Source organism: Drosophila serrata, unplaced genomic scaffold (assembly GCF_035046125.1).
Source record: "Drosophila serrata isolate PLE 108 unplaced genomic scaffold, ASM3504612v1 contig_295, whole genome shotgun sequence".
Classification (NCBI taxonomy): domain Eukaryota; kingdom Metazoa; phylum Arthropoda; class Insecta; order Diptera; family Drosophilidae; genus Drosophila; species Drosophila serrata.
Genome location: NW_028257193.1, coordinates 619929 through 641698, shown reverse-complemented (window position 1 = coordinate 641698; position 21770 = coordinate 619929). Strand labels below are relative to the sequence as shown.

General features: G+C 42.7%; 1 protein-coding gene across 1 annotated transcript in view; it reads left to right on the top strand.

Annotated features, from left to right (window-relative positions):
* LOC110177431 (lachesin) overlaps window positions 1-2623 on the top strand; it is a 33861-nt gene extending 31238 nt beyond the window's left edge. Inside the window, exon 10 of the mRNA XM_086836979.1 lies at window positions 433-2623. Within this exon, the coding sequence (XP_086693105.1) occupies window positions 433-551 (119 nt within the window). The 3' untranslated portion in view covers window positions 552-2623. The remainder of the gene's footprint in view (window positions 1-432) is intronic.
* The last annotated feature ends 19147 nt before the right edge of the window (window positions 2624-21770 follow it).

Genomic DNA, 21770 nt, shown 5'->3' with positions numbered 1-21770 from the left:
ATAGTATAGTATATATATTCGAATGCATATGCGTTTGTCCGCGCAGTTTAGCAACTATTTGGCGTGCCATTTCACTGCTCGATCAACAACAGAACCGAAAACTAAAACCAAATACAGAGAGATGAACGGAAAACAAGTTTTAATGTCCGTTTAGATGGCAGGTGTGCGAATGCACGGCTATAGAGGATTTCCAATGCAGAGGTGTGCATGTTGTGTCCCTTTGATAAAACAAAACAAAAAATATATACATATAAAGGGGGAATTTCGTCCATTTCAAATATGTTGACTTGCATGCCCAACCAATTTGTTTTATGGCCACGGCCCGATGGATATTGAAATGCATACATTGCGCCGGATTTCTATGTAACCATTTGTTTGATCAGCGTTCAGGAGCGGATTAATAAAAGCGATTTCCATCTATCTTAATTGCAGATAACGAGATGCGGGACCTGAGTGTCACCTTCTACGGCAGCAGTGCCATCAACAGGCAGAAACTGGGCCTTCTGGCCTTGAGTTCGGCCACCGTGGCCCTAAGTCTGCTCGTGGCCTAATCACCCGCTTCGATTTGAGCCATGAATTTCTTCGCCAATAGCACTTCGACATCAACTTCGAATTGGGGACGCAATGGAACGCCGACCGACGTCTACTCACAAACTCTAGTCTAGTCGTAAACTGGTAGAATAAAAGAAAATCTATATATAAATATATATAAATATTATGCATAAGCGTAATTAAAAGCATTCGCGCTACGATTTCTCATTGTTCGATTCGAATTTCTCAAGCAAAAAGGAAAAACCAATTTCGAGTTTAGTGAATTAACCACACAACGGAAAACGGAACCATACATTATACATGTAACAATCAATGTAAAAGAGCATGCAACTGTTCAAACTAGTACCCCTAAAGCATACACACACACACCCTCAGATTCCCCCATATCCTCCTTCGCACATCCGGCGACCATTACTGGCACCCCCATTCCCCGTGTACATAGATTTTATTGCATACTTTTAGGTATAAACTGCACCAAAGAAATAGTCACTCGACGATCGAAAGGAAAAGAAAAACACACAAAAATATGAACTAATAAATAGCAAGTACTCGATGCATAGAGGAGGAAATTCGTAGCGTTATGCAGATAGTTAATTTAATTGATACATAAATGCATTACCTAATTATCGGATACGAGCCACGCCATGCAGCAGCTTAGCCGGAATTCAGATAAAGAAAATGGAGCAACTTAAACTAATTTGCAGCATTTGCATTTGAGATGGCTTAAAGCAGACGGCGTTTTTCTAGCTTTTTGCGATTTGTATGTATGTAGCAGCTAAGTAGCTTAATTGACCGCATAAATGCAATTAAATTAGGAAACAAAACCTATTGATTTGGTATGTAAATTAATAATCCACTGCAAGCGGAGCCACAGCCACAACAAAAAGGCAAAGCATATAGAAACTTCCATATGGATTTCGGATTACAATTAGTGCGTAAGTGTAAATAAATATGATTCACATCAGTGGGATATAATAAATGAAAAATATATAATAGTCTTTATAAATAATACCCCCCAATAGGCAGTTTACTCTCGAACACCGAACACAGGGTGCGGCCAAGGTTGTTTTTATGTAAATATATATTGCACCGCAGTCTCGAATCTCATATGATATATGATATGATATGATAGGTACTCATAGTTCAATACTCGTATCGTTGCTTCACAAAACGCAAAACGGCACCTTTCGAATTTGGTTCTCTCTCTTCAGCACCCTGTATTATCCTTTTTAGCATTCCGAAATTTAAGTCGAAATCGAAACCGAAACTAACACCGAAAGCCAAGCCAGTGCACTCTTGATGCATTCGCACATGTATGAGCTAGACTATAAGTAAATATTGTATTGAGATTAACGAAGACGTAAAGACGTATATGTATGTGTATAGGAAAATATCGTAATTGATTTCCGAATTAACTCAGCCATATACAAGATACACATTCAGCTTTTATATAGAACCTAAATAAATCGGTCAGGGGGAGTTTGGACCGCAAAATAACAAAGAAGTATATGTGTAATTAATACGATTGGCCGCAAGAGCGTTAAGTGAATTATCGTAAACTTATAATTTACGTTCGTGTGTATGTATATTGATGTGTAACACTTACAAGCGATACAATTATTATAACAAAAGAAAAAGAAAAACGGCCCCAGATCCAATGACCCGCCATCCCAACCCTGAACCCAAACGATTCCCACGAATCCCCACGGAAAGTTGCTTTGGTCCGGCGACTGGAGCCCATCGATAAGTTAGCTACATGATGATATCGGTACTCAGCATATATGTATGTACACCTGAATATATAGAGAGGGATGTGTAATTTACAGCTTAGTTATAGTTTATAGTTTATAGTTTATCCTATTTTGTTAGTGCAACAAAAAACCAAGGCAAGACACGAGCCGTGCGTGTACAATTCTACTTTAAAGTAATAATAATACTAACCTACACACCTACAGACATCTTCGGTATTGAATGTATATGTGACTAGAAACGTATGTGTATGTATATTTGATTATTTTGTAAAATTTTTCAAAAACTATAAATAAAGTCTATATTACCATATAAATGTAAACCGGAGGCATCAACCTTTTCTGTGTTCTATATATTTTCTCATAATTTATGCATCCCCTTTCAGGCAGTATTTTTCCACTCACGATCCATTCTATCCCCACGTCAATGACGCTCATCAGAGGCCCTCTTGGAAGGAGGATGTCTTCCTTTGGAGACATAACATATACATATACGTAAAGGATGCATCTGCAGATAGATGGAATGGTGGCGCGACTTGGGCACTGTATCCATTCAGCTGTCGAGTGCTCCGCTCGGAGGAGCCCGGAGCTCTTGGAGTTGCGTAAATGCAAACTTGGTTTATTTTATTTACTCCATCCAGTTGTCATAGCCCAATGCAGGCGGCTCACCTTTTGTGTGTTGCCCCGTGATGGCTGTGTAGACATTTAAGTGAGCCGGCAGAGTTGACGACCCATCTCCTCACACATCCTCACACATCCTCACACATCCTCACACATCTCCATGCCCATATGCCCATCTGCCATCCGGCGCCGCACATGATGGAATGGAAATGAAAATGGAAAAGTTTTCAGGCTGCCAGAGATTGGAGTAGCTTGGCTCCGACTGGTTACACACAGAGCTCTGCTGGCTTGAGGAAAAACTTTAAATGGGAAATTTGACAGACAGACATAACGGTATTTTAAATGCGATCCGAATCACATGTGCGTCCCGGAATCCTGCGTCCCTGCAGCATTGTGTGGCCATCAGCAACTCAGTTCAACTAAGCCGGGCAGGAAACTCCTCCTCCTGTTTACCTATTCCAAATCTATTCCAACAGGATATGGTAAGTTAGCTGATGGGCGACGGCAGGCGGCAAATTGAAAAGTTCACCTTGGCTAATGAAATACCCGGTAAGCATTAAGGAACGGTATACGTGTACACCGCTGCATTTTGTTAAATAACCTCAAAAAATAATATATATAATTTCCCTCAAAAAAGCGGAATAAAGTGAACAAAATCCCGAGAGTTCAGCCGGGAAAATTGCAAGGTGCAAATGGCATGAAATTACCGCAAAGAACTGGCGACCCAAAATGTCTTTTGCCGCCGTTGCGCCATGCCTGGCCAGAAACGAAAGCGATTGTGCAAGTGGTTGTGTGAGCCGCTGAGTTTTTGGCCAGAGGAAAGTGCGGCGGGGTCCTAAAACAAAACCCAAACAAGGCCCGAATCTTGCACACGTATACGTACAGAATGTGCCCATGTGCGCTGCTGCTGTGCGTGTGTGCACCTCATTTCCGGGCATTGTTTTCGTCCCGAACACGAGGCAGGCAGGTGCCTTGCAGCCTGGTGGGGCTAGGTCCTGTGGCAGGACCTGAATTTGGCACACTTGGGAAAATATATGAATGTTTCTAGGGAGACTTAAATAATTTTGTAAGTTTGAGTCAATGTGTTAAGGAAACTTTCAGGTAATTTTGTGCTATAGCATTTCCTTTACTTTAATAAATGTATTTCTTTCAGTGTCTGACTGCCTCTGCTGCAACTTCTGGTTCTGGGTGCTGTTCTCAATGCCATTCTCGTTGCCGTAGTCGTGCCCGTTCTACTTCCTGTTGTCGTTTGGCTGCTGTTTTCACGTTATGAGCTACTTGTTGTCCCGGTACCTCTCTGTCTTTGCCCCCATCCCCAGGACACACTCACACACAGAGACACTCTGGCACAGGATCCATAGGCCTGCGTGTGTGTGTGTGTGTGTGTGACATGTTTACATAAAGTCCTTTACCGCTTCTAATGCATTATGGCAACAACACGAACGCCACTCGACGCTGCTTGCTTGCTTGTATTTATCGTATGTGCCTCTGCCTCGGCTGCCTCGGCTAGTTGAATGCGACAAGCGGCAACACAGCAGAGGCACCGGCACAGGTGAAAATTTCACAGATACAGACACGGGAGAGAGAGACCAACAAAGACACACACATAAACACATAAACAGTCTCACGCTGCCGCATAAATATTTGCATACGATATTTATTATGCTAAAAATAAGCCAAGATTTAAAAAGCGACGACGTCGCAGCCGGCAAAATAAGGCCAACTTGGCTAAGAGGGGAAAAACAGGCGCATAATGAAGGCGAGCAAGGGAAAAGAAAAATGAGAAAAAAACAAATGTATGACGACTCTCACTCTGGCAGCCTTCACACCTTTGCATTTTCGCAATCCGCCATTCGCCATTCGCCATTCGCTATTCCCCTTTTGTGGCACCGGAAGTGGGTCACGTATGCACCTTAGTCTCCCCGGGCAAGACAAAGCGAAGCTGCCTGTAATTAAGCCCCGTTTCCAAATGGGCTCGGCAAGTGCCAGAGCCGGATGTGAGTTCTAAGGAACGACAGTGGGTTTCTCAGGCCACCTGGCAAATTAACTTAAATTTTAAAAGCTTAATTCAGTTTACCAGAGCCGTAAGCGGCGCCTAAGTCGCCTGTAATGCGTTTAGCAATTGGCAAAGCACTTGCATGCTTTTAGCCGCGCGCCGCATCCAAACGAAAAGGAAAGGAGCAGCAGAAGAAAGAAGACTCCCCCCTCCTCGAAAAGGGAAAACAAAGGCTCAGGATGAAATGTGCCAGGCTGGTAAATCCATTTTACCGACAAGGGCCGCCCACTGGATGCGGATGCCTGACTAACTATGTAGCTGCCAGACTGGCATTCTGGCTGTGCGTGTAACAAGTGCCACTCAAAAGGCCGGCCGGGAAACAATGAAGGCGAAAAGCGAAAAGCAAAAAGCACTTAATAGGCTGCCACGGTGCCGTTGACATGGCCATTTATATGCCGCAACTTGGCAACGTTTTTAATTCATAATGCACGACAGGAATGGCGGTTGGAGCTGTGACGTGGCCCCTGCCTGGGAACAGGAACAGGATGTTGACTGCCGCCGGCAAACTTTGCGACACTCGCCTCTAATCCGAGCAGGATGCTGTCCGCCAGCTGAGTGTTGCCTGTCACCGCGGTTTCATCTCATCTCATCTCATCTCTCCTGCGCTGTCAGGGCATTGAATGTCAGATTCTGTCCTGTTGGATTTCTCTGGTTCAATAGCTAAAATTGATTTCATTTTCATATCAGATCCTCAGATCAATCTCTGTTTATCGACCCCGCCAGCAAAGTGTCGGTTTAATGTGGATTCGAAAATCGGAATATAAATATTTAAGAAATACCTGTGATAGTCTGACGACTGATTCGAAGCTTAATTAATAAACTTAGAGACTTGTTTAGCATTCAATTTCAGGGAATTTCAAGGCGGAAAGCCCTTCTTTTCAGAGCTACTGAAAAGGCCTCCGTAATGAGAGGATCTAAGTAAGCCGGGCCTGAATGACCAGTGACCATTTTACTCGCAACATTCTTCTTTTGGCTAAAGTTCTCTTGTGCCAACTCGGCCTTTTGTTTGCTCTTTAAATTGGGACATCGATACGTATACGTAATATCATTTATAAATAGCCTAACAACAGGCCCCCATACGTATTGATGTGCAGCTAATGCGACCCCAGAGGATGACTGGCCGGCAGTAGCAACAGTGGCACTATTGGCGCACCAGCAGAAGCAGGAGCTGGAGCGCTAACGAGCTGTGCCTTGGCTGCAATTGTTGCCAGAGCTGAATGCCAAAGCAAATAGCAGCTGAGGGGCAACTGAAACTAAAGTCAAATGCAGCAAAAAAGAATTGTAAAAAACGAGGCAGCAGCGGCAGCATGGTCCGTACAACAAATGGCAAGTTTTGTCGGCGCCAGGGACACCAAAAAGGGGGAGGGGAAGGGGGAGCCGTGGGCGGCAGCAACCAAATCAGAAAATCCGATTTGCATGGATTTGTTGGTTTCTTTTGTTGCCGTCGAGTATCCTTGCCACTGACGCCAATGCTATGTTGCCGCTATTATGCTGCACAGAATTGTTGCTGTTGACTTTGTTATTTTTTCTTAATGTCTGCTCAATGAAAAAAAAAACGGCTCTGCCGAGCGAATCTCCCCATCCTGTGGCACTCCTTCACCACCGCTGGCATCGCCTTCGGTGCCCGCTGAATTCTGTTTTGTTTGTTTGTTTGTTTGTTTCTGCTAAATTGTGTTTTCCCTGTTCATTCATTCGTTTGGCTTTCCCATCCGTTTTCTGCTTCTGCTTTCAGCTGCTGCAGAATTTTTCAGTGATTTTACATGTAAGCATCCTTGTGAGCTCTGTGGCATGTCCACAATTGAGGCAACCACTACGAACGCTTGCCAGGACAAGCTGGCCCTCACCTCCATCCGTCCGGATACCCTGATGTCTCCTCCTCGCCATTGTCCATCTCGAAGTCCTGTCCGATTTTATATGTTTACCCCGCTTACAATTTGGTCCACTGTTTCTCCCTTTTGTACAACCGGAATTGAACGAGTCTGAGGGTATATTGTATACGTAAAGATAAAGACATTCTGCTAAACATATTAAGTATAGTACCCCAAAAAATCACAAATCCTACAGTGTTCTTTTGACTAAGTCTAAGAATCGATTGAGATCTTTATAAATAATATCTTTCGATTTCCGACAAACTGATGAAAATATATGCGAAATTATGGCTTACTTTCAAGTAGGTATTCTTTGGTCTATTCCCCTATAATAACTACATTTTTTCCACACTATTCAAAGGGCAATTCCCGTGGAGTAAGCGTCAACGGAGTTGTCGTTTTGGACTGCGACATCCACCGATAGACGGGGGAGTCGGAGTGCCCACCTTCAGATCCATGTATGACTTCCGTTTCTCTCCTTCTCCACTTGCCAATTGTTCGATTCTATTGCACACTGTTGCTCACAGGGACGGACTGCTTGCGCGAGTGTGTTTGTGTGTCCTACAAGGATTTCCCATGTACAATAACGTAATCTACATAATTTTCTTTCAGTTTGGTTCTTCTCTCATGTCTCCCATGTCAACATATCCCACACCGTTTTTCAATTTTTGTGGCCAGCATTTGACTTTGGTTTGTCCTTGCTGCAGACCAGCTCACTTGTTGCCCATCACCCACACACATCCTGCTGCCTCCCACTCCCGAGTGGTGTCCTTCGGAGTGTCCTGTATGCTGCCTTCTCCTGCCTGCCTCCTGTTTCTGCCTCTACTTTTGCCCCCATGTGGCAGCATGTGTTCGCCTTCCGGCAGCAGTTGCAGGAGAAGCACTGAAAGCACGGAAAGAACGGAAAGGAGCCCGGTTAGTGGTTGCAGCTGACCCGTGCTCCAGTCACGGTCCACTTCCCGGCAATCGCATTATTATGCGGGACATTGTGGCCAGCTCTCAGCGCTGCCATAACAACAACTGCGGCGCCAACTTTGCACACACGGCCGAAGCCATAATCCATCATAAGTTAAAATGCCTAACCCATTTGCAGCAAAGATCGCCGAGCCATTCGCTCTCCTCTTTGAGCACTCGGAAAACTCGGCATAGCCCATTGTTCGCCCGGCTCAGCTCGGCCCACTTCGCTGGCCAATTGTTGATGGAAATCCATTTCATTTTACGAGTAACATGCTGGCCAGCGGCCGCAATTAGTGCACATCCAGCAGGGTAGCGCTCGCCTGGCTCAGGAGTGTCCTCTTCCTCCATTCTGTTCCCTCCTTTGGCCGGACTTCGGGTCAGCCGGAGGAGACTCCGGGTGACCGAGTGACTGGCTGACTGGCTGCCCGGCTGTCAAGCGCTTGTTGTCACAGAGCCTCCAAGTCCATGGCACATGGCATGCATGCAACGTCGTCGTCGTCGCCGTCGCCATCGCCATCGTAGCCATAGCCCTGGACATGGCCATAGCATCGCCGCCACCATCGTGGTATCTGGACGTTGTCAGGCAGCTGCCAGCTGAAGTGGCATTAACTTCTCCGTTTCAGCCTCTCTTCCCCAAGGCTCACTCCGTTCCCACTTTAACAGATTCCCGGTGCCGGTGCCGAGCTTATGTTTTAATACTTATTTCTATCCCATTGTTTTTTTCGCCCTAGCTTTAATTTTCCTCGATTTTCCCAGACCCGCACGGCAAAGAGTAAATCAAGTCGTTGTTCAAGCTGGTAAGTGGACTTGTGATTAATTAAAATCTATGTTGTTAGGGGAAAATTTATTACTTGAAAGGCTCTTCGTTATGGGCTATATTTTACATATTCTGAGAGTTATATAAATTATATATTATTATTAAAGTTATTTTCTTTGGAAATACTTTAATAATTACTTCTACCATTTGATTTAAAATATTTCATGCAAAGATTGATTTAAATAAAAATCGTTAAAATTGAACAATTGCAATTGCAACAAAGGAAAACATAATTCAAAAATAAATGCTAACCTTTGTCCGACAAATGCCATTGGCTTGCCCAACTATTTACCTCGGACTTTAGCTAAATAATATTTTTAATTAACATTTCAACTTTTTCCCTTTCGTTTTAAGGATTTGATGGCAAATCGCTCAATTTAGTTGCTCCGCAAATTGCACACTTGGCCCTATACAGCAGAATGTGGACCATGGCTAACAAAGTGCCACAATTTTCTAATTACTGACGTTGTGTGTGCGTGTGTGCCTTTGCACCAGGCGGCACGCAATCCAGGGGTATGCAACAAGCGCCAAACTGCTGCATTAAATTAATTGAAAAATCCGAAAAGTAAATAAAACCAAACGGGGGCCAAGAAGGTTCCAAATGTGTGTGTGGAGCCGAGTGCAAAATAAGGAAATTCAGTGCACGACAAAATCGAATAAACAGCAAACTGGAATGGGGATGGAATGGGCTGCTCTGGGCTGGGCGGTGGATTCAGGTCGCCTCCGCACATGCAACTGCCAAGTGGCAGGCGCAATCCCATCCGGATCCCGCGGACTTCGGGCACAGGGACGTGAGGTCGTGGGTCCGACCTCGTTCATTAATCAAAACAATTAACGAGGCCGCATTTGCGCGACATTTCCTTTTTTTGTCAAGTGCCCGAGGCGGTCGCCCTCACGTAGCCCAAAAATAATGAGCAGACATATTTAGCGCCCCAACATTATGGACTGGAAATCTACGAGGACTTGGTCTTCCTTCCTCTCCGTGTTTCAGTGCCCCAACCAGGAGATCCAATGGGGATCCGCAAAAACCATAACAATAACCAATTTGTCAAGCACATTGACCACATCCACAAATTCTGGCCACGCCTCTACCGCCCGCCGGTTGCCACCCCTTTCCGAAATGGCTCCGTTTCGCCACGCCGTGCCACTTATGGCAGGAAAACATAAATTTCATGCCAAGGAGCAGTCCTGCCATATCCCGGGCATAAAAAGCTTCGCGTCCAGGTCCTCCTCCTCCTCCGATTTCCGGTTATGAGAAATTGCTGCTGATGTCAGAGCTGCATTTCCCGTTCAACTTAATTTCTGCGGTTCACTCTGGTGAGCCAATAATCTTCTTTACTTTTGAGAATAGCCCCGACACAGATATATCACAAATCTCCCACCCAGCAGGAAAACTCGGTTTTGTGGCGAGATTTCCAAGCTGATTCCAGCTTGAGTCGCCTGTTATATATTCTCACTTAAAGTAAACCTTTTGCTGGTATAACGTATACGTAATATTACTCATACGCAGTGTGGCCCTTGTGGTAAACAAATAAGTTGTATCAAAGTCACCTAACCTATCAATCTACATTGCCATCTGGTTTAATATTGACTCTGGGTAAATATTTTTGCAGTGAAATGCTTTAAAAGAGAGTTTGAGCTACATTTTAGGTTTTACATAATGTTTACAATATAAATCCATTTGAAAACTAATATTTCCCATAGATATTTCCATAAAAAAAAACCCATTCTCAATGAAATCAGATCTACCCCGCAGTTTAAGGACACGTGGAATTAATTTTAAACGAAATTCGAGCATATTTCCCACACTTTATTCAGGCCAGGAGTGGCTGGCAGGAACCAGGTCCTGCATCCTTTCACTCCACAGCCACAGCCTGATTGCAGTTGATAATCAAAGAAGAAAGCGCATCGGACAGCAGACACGGCCACCGAAGTGGCAGAGAGTGTGGCTCAGATGTGCCCCAGCCTCGGCCGCAGTCCGCTTCGTTTATGCAACAATTAAAATTCGGAATGAGCGTGATTGTAAATTAAAAGAGATAAAAAAATATGTCACATGTGCGGCCTGTTGGTTTTCGGCGGCTGTTCGTGTGTGTGTGTTTGTGCATGAAATATGCGGCGGACTTTTATTTATGATTTCCGTTGATAAATACGCCGATCTGCAACGCCGGTGCATGTGAGCAAACAAAGGGCGGAACCGAAAAAGTTATCGAAAAGCCTGCAACACGACGGAAAGATTGGTGCTATGTGGGTGTGGGTGTGGCTGTCGGTGGGTGTAGGTGTGGGTGTGGCTTCCTGTTGCATTTTTTAGCAGCAACCTTGGCACCTGCCGCTGCTGGTGCAGCTCTGCAATTAACTGGCCCACACAGCACTTAGCCGGCAACTAAGTTGGTCCAGCCAGCCAGCAGATGCAGCAATGTCCTTGCGAATCCTGCATCTGATGCCCGACGGCGGGTCGTTTCCTTAACTTTTAATTATTTCGCGAAATGCGAAAAAAGGGAATTGCATTTCGACGCAGCTCAAGGAACGAATTGCGAAATGCGAAACTGCATTTCGCCATTGCCCCCGTTTTGGCCGGCTCCCTCCTTCTGGCGTTTATTTTATTTACCCAGCGCCATGCAATCTCAACTTGCAGCCTTGTAAATCAGTCAGTCAGAGCCGGGTTGCCAAGGTGAGGGAGGGGTGGTAAGCCATGTGACCCCGCCTCCACCTCCCGTGGCTACCCCTCGGCTCCTACCAGCATATTTGTTTTGTTGTAAATCACAAGGAGCAACAACGAAGCGAAAATGTTGCCTGCTGCTGCTGTTGGGTTGCATCCCCGTCCAAGTCCACCACTACACATGCCACTTTACACCCAAAGCAAACACGATTTTCATTTGTATAGTACACACCGGGAGGAGCAGGACGAGAAGCAGGAGCAGGAGGACCCGGATCGTGGGGTGGCTCCTGTGTTATTTATGCAGGCCCTATACCTCTCTATCTCCCTTGCCACGCCCCTTTGCCATCGAAGGCAGCGCGGATTGCTTGTTTCTCGTTTTGCCATATTTTTTCTTTTGCCGCCGCCATTGCCATCGCCATCGCCTCTGCTGCTGTTGCTGTTTAACAAAGCGCATAAATTCGCTTGCAACTGTGTCCTCAGGGTTGGCGGATTGGTCAGGGGTATTCAGGGGTGTTCAGGGGTGGTGGTGTCCATGGGGTTGGACAAGCGCCCGCTCTCCCGCTGATCGGCCCCGCAAAAGTGTTCGTTTCGGCTTGCTGCGCTTTCTCATCTACCCTTCCCTTCCCCTGTTCACAGAGGGTCCTTTTTTTGTGCGCGCTCTCTGGTTTGTTTGTTTGCCAGTGAGCTGGTCAAAACGATTTTTGCCTTGGCTCGTTGGCAGCAGGCCCCTGCCCCAGCTCCTGCTCCTGTCCCTGTTCCTGCTCCAACCCCTCTGCCTTAACCATATGCAAAATGTACTTTTTCTTGCTTTCCTGTTGCCTTGGTTGTTTTTTGCCCCTTATCTGCGCCCAGTTTGCGCTGAAGCTCGAGCTGTTGCCCTCGCTAAATATAATAAAAAATAACGCTTGCAACTTAATCTCTGACAGCTCGTTACCCGTTTGCATGAGCACGATATTCATGAGCTGCTAAGCTCGAGTTACAGTTACTTGGCCAGCGCACCACCAAATCGCTCAATCGCCGGGCCAACGGCACCGCCGCGAGTATTTGTCACAGATTGCCATTCACCTGACGCTGGGTCTTAACACTCCCTTTGCGAATATATTTATTTATATATTTACTAATATGAGAACCAAAAAAAAAATAAATATGATATCCCAGATGATTTTTAAAAGGAACGGATTTCAAGCAAAAAAAATAAATAAACAAGAAAAGATGAAAACTTCGCCCTGCAAAAGTTTGTATACCCTTGCAGTTTGTAATCGAATCATAAATCGATCATTAATATAAAAATCAATGCCTGCAAGGGCATAATAAATAGTAAATAAATATATAAATCAGTATTCATAAAGTTTTTGCTTTTATTTATATATTAACTAAAATGAGAACCAAAAAAAATAAATATGATATCCCAGATGATTTTTAAAGGGAACGGATTTCAAGAAAAAATAAAATAAAAATAAACAAGAGAAGATCAGAACTTCGGCTTGCGAAAGTTTGTATTCCCTTGCAGTTTGTAATCGAATTGGGAATCGATCATAAATATAAAAATCACGCCCTGCAAGGGTATAATATATAGTAAATAAATATATAAATCAGTATTCAAAAAGTTTTTGGTTTTTTTTATACATTAACTAAAATGAGAACCAAAAAAAAAAAAAAATATATGATATCCAAGTTGATTTTTAAAAGGAAAGAATTTCAAGAATAAAAACAAAAAAAAAAAAAACAAGAAAAGATGAGAACTTCGGCTTGCCAAAGTTTGTATACCCTTGCATTAATATAAAATTCATACGCTGCAAGGGTATACTAAATAGTTGATAATTATAAAAGTCGGTATTTATTAAGTTTTGCTGTGCTTTTTTTTACCCACAAATTGCCCAAAATAAAAATGTAAACAAAGGTAGCTTTACAGCTTTCCAACTGTCAAAAACAGGTCCCACAGGAGTGGATCATATCCCAGCGCTTAGATTCCGCTTTACAGGTTAAGAAGAAACAGATATTCAAGGGCAAGAGAGGGGGGGAAAAATGTGCTTTACAAAGGGCATATAAAGACAAAGATAAGAGCAAGATAAAAATAGATTTGTTTCACTCACCCTTTTGCATTAGATGTTTCTTCATTTCTTCTTCTTCTTTCATCGATCCCAATGATATATTAATCGACAATATAGCCTTCTTAATTGCAGGTATAGCACACCTTTTACACATTGTCTTTGCCATTATGAAATAGTCAAACAATAAGTTCTGATCTTGGCTTACTTAGTTACACTTTTCACCTTCACTTAACCTTCACTTAACCTTCACTTAACCTTCACTTAACCTTCACTTAACCTTCACTTAACCTTCACTTAACCTTCACTTTATTTCTTCTTTTTTCACTTTCACATATAAAAAAACAAAAAAAAACAAAAAAAACACTAGAAAATGCATTGATCTTGGCACAGAAACAACAAACACAATAGGGGCCGTTCTCGGCCTTGCACTTTTACTTATACTTATACTTTTCACTTTACTTTTAATAATTTCACTACACTTTTGCCACCTGTCTTTGCTTTTGCGTCTTAAGTTTTTCACATTTTAATTCAATGATCTTCGGCTGCTGACGTGGAAGGGAGTGATTTGCAATGGTCAGTGGGAGAAGTTGTGGGAGAGATAATGGAAGCTTTGGCTTGTAGGCGAGAGAGGGAATGGGAAGATGATGTCGCCAATATGAGTTGGCCACTCTTCCAAGAAGCTTTAAGTTATGACCTAAAGCCAGAAATACGTTACAGTTTGTTTTTAATATAACAAACTTTTTATAGTTATTTAGTTGGAATTAAAGAAAAAAACAAGTAAATAGGAAATTAGTTTAAATTTATTTTATACAAGAAATGAATTTAATTTATACCCTTGCAGGGTAATATTATTTTAGTCAGAAGCTTGTAAGAATGTGAAAGAGTTATTTCCGACCCTATAAATACATACATATATTCTTAATCAGCATGGACAGGCGAACAAATCTAGCTATGTCCGGCAAAAATTTAATTTGTTCAAAATTTCAAAAATTTTATAAATTGTCAAAAATTAACCAAAAATTTCATTTGTTTTTAAACTCTTAATTTAAGGATGCTGATTAATTAAAATAATTAAAACTCACATAGGAAAGCTTTCCAAATTGAAATTAATGTATTTTTTGGCTTATTTATGAGTTTTTAAAACTGTGATATTTCGAACAAAATTTCATATAAGATGATCGATAAATATCTATACAATAAATTTGATTTTTTTAACTTAGTTATGATCGATTTGCGATTCAATTCTATAATTAAATTGCAACCGGCAAGGGTATATTTCCTTTCTGCTATTTATATTATCATAGAAAAGTTCAAGGTATCAAAATATACAACAAAATGTAATGTAAATTTTCCTTTTTAAATTTACATTAACAACAAACACCCTTTTTCGCTGTCCCTCCATGTGTGATAACCCATTTAAGAAAGTGTAAATTAATGCAATTTTACGTTTCTGCAGTTTCGTGTGACTTTGACATTTCGATTGAGTTACCAAGGCTTAAACCGCAAAAGTGGGCTGCACTGGGCCCACATGTAATTCGAGTAGGGTCGAGTCCAGTCGGGTCGGGTGCCATTTAATTTATATAATTATCAACGCTGGAAGCGCCAAAGGGTTCAGCTGTGCACCCGATAAGCGACTTTCAGTTGAGACCTGACACTCGCTCCACGGGCGGTTCCCGATAAGGCTCACACGCACACGCACTCACACAAACACACAGAAGCAGACGCGGACGTGCAATTAGCACTGGCCAAAACGCACACACGTGCGTGTATCTGGCACACCCCATCGAGGGGAAACCCCCGGACTGCCGGTATTCCGGCGGCCATTACGCATTCATTGGTCCACAGGGACTTCATTGTTGCGGGCAGCAGCTGCGTGCTGCCAAAACCAAATGAGCAATTGACTGCTGCCGCCGCACCCAGAACCCCACCCGAAGGCATCGCCCCCCTCCCATTCACCACCATTTGACCTGACCTTCCCCAGCGAAATGGCACAACCCCTCGGTTCCGTTCCCATATCCATTCCCATTGCCACACTCCCATCTCCCGCCGTTCGCCATTATCTCTTGGCGTTTTAATGTGTCGGTTTGTAAATAATTGCAAAAAACACATAAATTATGTATTTTAATTTACATTTATTTTGCGCGTATTTTCAATGAAACTGTTACTTGGCCGCAACTCGGGCCCGGCCGACAACAATGTTAATTTATTGTTGCATTCCCGATTCTTCCGCCATGACATTAAATAATTGTGCATTTATATGATTTAATTTGTGGCCACTGGCCAGCAAAGGGTATGGGTTTTCGGGGTAAGGGGATGGTATATCGTTATGGTTATGGGGGGTTGAGAGGCTCTGACTAATTGCAAAGGCCACGGCAGCGCTCCATGGTGTCACACATCCCGGATGTAGCTCTGTTCGGATCGGGGTTACTGGGTTACCAGTGGATCGATCCTTTGCCACAAGGATGCCGAAAACAAGGATGCACTTTAATGAAAAGAGACTTGCAAGTTATGCAATCAAAAGGACTTAATTAATTTCATGGAATTGTATCTTTAATTAAATTTCAACAAATGACCCCTGATAATATATATATATTTAGAGTTGCTTTTGAGCTCTACAACTCTACCATAAATTTCCTCTAGTGTAAATGGCCAAGGACGAGTCCGCCACAAGGCCGAAATATATCCATTTGTGGATGCTGGTATGGCTGCAATAATGGGCGTGGGTTGTACAAATAAATAGATGATGTATGTGCAACCGCAGAGGCTTTTCCTCCTCCTTCTGCATCCATATTCAGGCGAGGTGTGTGGTGTCTGTGTGGGATTTAATTTGGATATTCTGCTCGAATTTCCGGCATTCTTGAGCTGCACTTGGCACTCGGGCAGACCACAGCTGGAGATTAGCTTGGCATTTAGCACTGGTCGGAGTCGTCTCAGGCGGATCAATCGAGCGTCGGGAGGCGGGAAATGAAGCGTGCCCGGCTCAGAACGATGATGTCCTGAAGGAGGAAGCGCAGTGGCAAAATTACTTACAAACAAATACGTATAAGTGCAAAGTTTTCTCAAAAATTTTTCTCAGCGCCGACGCTCCGCTGCTGGCACATGTAAGCCGTGGCGGCAAAGGCAAAAGTCGTTAAAAGTTTATGAAAGTCAAACAGAGGAACGTGCTGAATGGCAGAGCCAACAGGAGGAGACCAGGGCCAGGAGACCAAGGACTCTGGCGAAGACGAACCAGAAGCTAAAAAGAATGAAGACCAAAAATGAAGAAATTTTTATAAAATAACTAAGCGCAACGAAACGTGGCCCGATGGTCAGCGCGAGAGTTACGCCCGGACGGCCATGTCGTCATGTCGATGTCCATGTCCCTGCTGATTATGTGCCTTCCTCGAGCAACTCGAGGAAACTGCTTTTCAGCTTTTTCCAGCACTGCTCCGATTTATCCCTGGTATGCCGTTTCCTTTATTAAAGAGAAATATATATATTTAAAAACATAACATTTTTAAATCCAAAAAGGTTATAAAAAATGCAAGTTTGCAGCACAAAATAAGCACCACACAACATCAACAATAACAGCTTCCTTAAATTCTGGCAACTATTTTATTCATTAATCGGATTAAAAATTATTTGTCACTCTGCCTGTCTACACTTCATATTATACAATACCAAATTCATATGAGTAAATATTTACCAATTTAAGTCCATTTAAACAATAGTTAAAATGTATACCTATTTTAATCTCAACTGAATTTACTTAAGCTTGAACTGGATCAATATTTTATACTTTTATAATAAGTAAGCTGTGCTTAAAGTCTGGTATTGAGTGAAATCCCTTATCCTTTTGAAAATTACAGGTCATGTCCAAGTCGCTAGTGCTTTATTTGACTTTAGTTTTTACTGACTTTGCCTGGAAATGTTTGCCATTTTTTATATAGCGCCGCAAACGCTGACATCCCACAATGGCAAACAACAATGACTCGTCGGGGCCTTGAGTATGCTGTCAAGCGCCATTTTCCGCTTGCAAAATGATTTGATGGCAGCGGCATATCCGCTTCGAGTCGTCCTCGTCTTGGCCGTTTCCGGTGAGCTCACCACTCGGCGCAATTCCAATCCCAATCCCCAAGTCCATGTCCAGGTTCGTTCCGCCCTGTTTGAGGAGCGCTGCATGCCATAATCTTTCATATTGCCAAGTCGCTTTTTGCATTATAACTCTGGTCGAAAGATGGCCAGATGAGTGGTGGTCCAGTGGCCCAGCATTATCAATTTGTGTTCCCAACTTTTTATTTAACTTTTAGCCCACGGCCTCGGACTCGGGTGCCTTGATCAATGTCTCCCACCTGGACTTGGGACTTTGTATTTGGAACTTTTCAAGGGCCGCACCCATTTTAATTTGAACTGTCAAAGCCGTGCGTCAGAATCATAAATTTTATTAAGCGCAACCGAGGGGCCATTTTTGGCCACTGACTGACCCTGCTTACGGGTATCCATGTCCGCATCCTTCCTCATTCCTCATCCTCGTCCACATCCCATCTATTAGCCGGACTGCACGGTTTAATAAAAAAGTTTCGGCGTCGCTTAAGTGGATCCGGATGATGGGCCAGGAGGTTGTGGTTACATACACAGGCATGCGTATATACATATATGTATATATATATATTTATACTTAAACCTATTGGTGCTTGCTCCGCCTCTCCTTTTTGTAAACTTTTTTAATGCAGCCATTTTATGGAGACGGCAAAGGATGAGGGCTGAGTCCTGGTAACTGGAAGCTGGAAGTTTGGCCGCCTTCTAATAGAGTCGTAATAACTTCATCATTATTGACGCATAAAACAAAATTTATTTATGCTCGCCGGGTGCTTTTCGCTTCTGCTTTTGCTTTTGCTTTAATGCAATACATCCCCGGAAAGCAGACTAAATAAATGCCTTTATGCGTGTGTCTCGTCGTTTCCCAAACGATTGCCTTTTCCACCGGAACGCCTCCTCCCCCCTTGGTCGGTCGGTAGGCAGGATTTTATGGAATATTTTGGGGAAATTTTTTTATTCCTTTACGCATTTAATGAACTATGATGAGGGTCCCGGGGCTGGATCCCTTTCTCGTGGGCATCCAGACACCCAATTCCCCAGTTCCCATGGCATCGAAATCAGCACCCTTTTCGATTTTATTGAACTTTTTTTTATTAACTTTCCCATCAGTCGCAATTTATTGCCCTTTTGGCCAAAAGGAGGAGTTTTCATTTCGTTTCGTTTCGTCCTGTCTTAATGATAATTTTCAGGAGTGTATATTTTTTTCTTTGTGGTTCAGGGAAGATGGGTGTAAATATTTGGTAATTGCAAAGAAGAGCTCCGTGGAAATTGTGGCCTTTATTTATGCATATTTTTTTGGCGAACAAAAGGCGAAAACGACCACGCCCACACCCACACATCAAATACGTTTCACCATAAATTGCCAGGTGAGGAGAGAGTTCCTTGCAGGATTCAAGGGACATGGGAGGTTTTGAGGCAAAACGAAACAAAAGCCCCCAACAAGACAAACTTAACTAACTGTGAAATTTCTTATTGTGATTGCGTTTGTCATTGCGTTAGTTTACAACTCTGCACACCTGTACTTGGCAACACCTTACACACACACCTGCCACCTCACACCTTACACCTGCCACCTCACACACACATACCGCCGTCGCATGCCACAACTTTGCAAGGAGTTGCTGCAGCGCTCAAAGACATTGACTGCACATCTCTAAGTTATGAAAATCTGTGCGGGAATTCTCTTAGCTAAAGCGCATTGAACTGTGCAAATTGCGAGCAATTTAATTTTTTTACACTCTCCGTTCGTTTTTCTCCATCAAAATCAGCTAGCAGGGATATCCCTACACAGGAAGAAAAGGTTACAAGTGGAATTTAGTTGAAGATAAAGTCAGAAGATGGTTGAATTGAACAAGTATTTATATTAATTGAAAGAAGTTAGGGAGCTGCTTTAGTAATTTGTTTAAATGATTACATAATTCTTTTAAGGATTGAAATACCAATTGATTTATTTTTTGCTATGTGCATTTCCTAGTGTCCCGTTACCCGATCCCTATCCCGTATCCTAGCCACCTCTCACGCAGCTACCCCGCGGGAGGTTGCGAAAACTTTGCGTAATACCAAAAAGTGCTGGCAGCACATTTCGAGTGCAAACTTTATATTAGAGTTGAAGTGCCATATACACACACGCAGCACACACACACACACAGCAAGTAAGTAGAAAAGTGGCAGAAATGCAAGTACGTGGCTTGGCTTGCCCCACAGGCCCCCAACCACCCACCACCCCGCCGTTCCCTTTCACGCCCGCGTTATTTATGAGTTGCGTATGCCATACCGAACTGCAGCGGGGCAGCAAAGCGCAGTGCTGTTGCAGTTGCAGCTGCAGTTGCAGCACAAAAGCGCAGCAGCACAAAGCAATGAGCCAATATGACAACGACAACTATGCAAGAAGCTGCTCGCTGAGGAGGAGGTCCTGCAAGGAGCGACCGCTCCACGCAATTACAGAGCACAAGTCATCGACTTGGCCAAAGTTCAGCCAACTTATGATACTCGACAGCGATTCTCTGCTCAGTACCTTTTTCCTTTTATACTATACATACATATACATATATATTTTCCTCTTTTCTATTTGTGTGTTCTTTGCATACTTTTCCCGGTAATTCGAAAATATTGCGAATTTCCTCCCAGCTGCATTTAACTCTCGCGAGTTGCTGGTAGTTGTCACGGCAACGGGGCCACCCATGGCACCACCACCAACACTCGCACTCGCAGTTGGACGCGGCGATGAAGTTGCCTTTGCATTGGCACCCACTTAGCAGTCACCGAATGCCACCCCCACCTGTCCCACCTGTCCCACCCGTCCAACACCCACCCACGCCCGTCCTTTGACACGCTAGCTTGCGTTTTTAAAGAAATTAATACACTTTCAGGCATATGCCCGCCCAGCGCTTTTACCTTATTGCCCGCGTCGTTAGCCTTTGTTAAGTCCGTTCCCTCCCTCTCCATTGCACTTAGCATTTGGCATACATGTGCACTGAGGCAAAATGTGGGAAATATATCAATAAATTTAATATATCCATGTACTTTGTATGTCCTATCCCACGAGCTATAGTTTCAGTCAGAAGGGTTAAACGCATTGAAGGAGTCATTTCCGACCCTATAAATCATATATATACTTAATCAGCATGAACAGCAGAATTGATCTGGCTTTCTTCGGCACAAATTAAATTTTTTCAAAATTTTGAAATTTTTATAAGGGTTTACACCGTTAAAATTGTCAAAATTTGATCAAAAAATTTAACTTTTTAAATTTATAAACTTAGTATGCAGATTTGTTAACCTTACAAAAACTAGCATAGAAAAGCTTTTCGAATTAAAATTAATACATTTTTGGCTATGTTATGATATTTGAAAAACTGTGTTTACCAAAAAAAATTAGCATATAAAAATATCGATAAGTATGGCTTTAAATAATGCGAATATTTGAAGCTTAGTTGTGATCAAAATATAATATTTGGAAAAGACTTATAACCAATCAGTTTTTTTTTTAAAGGATTGTAAAAATGGTAAAATATATATCAATTATATCGCACATAAGTCTAATTTAAAGAGAATTTTATAGAAACATTCAAAATGTTTAAACAAAGTCATGAATTTAATTTATAGTCAAGCAATTTGGCTTATATGGACCTTAATAAAATGTAAATTTATTCATTACCTTTTGGAAACATGATAATTTAATTGCTTTCTAGCCATCAAGAACTAGTTCTTGCCTTTTATTGTTATTGCAGTTGTATTAGAAACTTGCTTAGATAAGTTTTTACATCTTGGTAACAAATAAATTATATATTATAACTTATATATTGTAGTATAAAAATTTAATCTTAGTTTTCTTTCCATGTATTAAGTATTTTCCTCTGCCGTTCGTGTTGCGTTTGTGCTCAACGATTTGGCTTTGGAACGTGCGAATTTAATTGCATAATTTCAGATTTATTTTTTATTCAACTGAAAAACTGCTCCCCCCCCCCGACACGCCGCCCCTGTCATCGCCATTTGTGCCGCTGGGTGTTCCTTAATGGGCGAGAACAAACCGTTAGCTACTTGCCATAATAACGGGTTACGGGCGAGTCAATAAAAATGAATTTGCAAATTGTGCGCATTTAATGAGTACCACATGTGCGTTTTTAATTAATAACAAAGCGCACGAGCTCACACAGATACATAATGAGATCTACATACAGGAACAGGCGCTGGTTTATTAAAATAATTTCCCGGGGATTTCCCCCACCGGATGCAATTGCATTGTTCCCCAAAGCCAAATGCTCCGCTTAGCTAAATCCGAACGCGTTGTTCATATTAACTATTGAATTACTGCGGCTAATTGGGAAATATCGAAGAGCTCTCTCTTTCCCCCTCCCATATTTTTT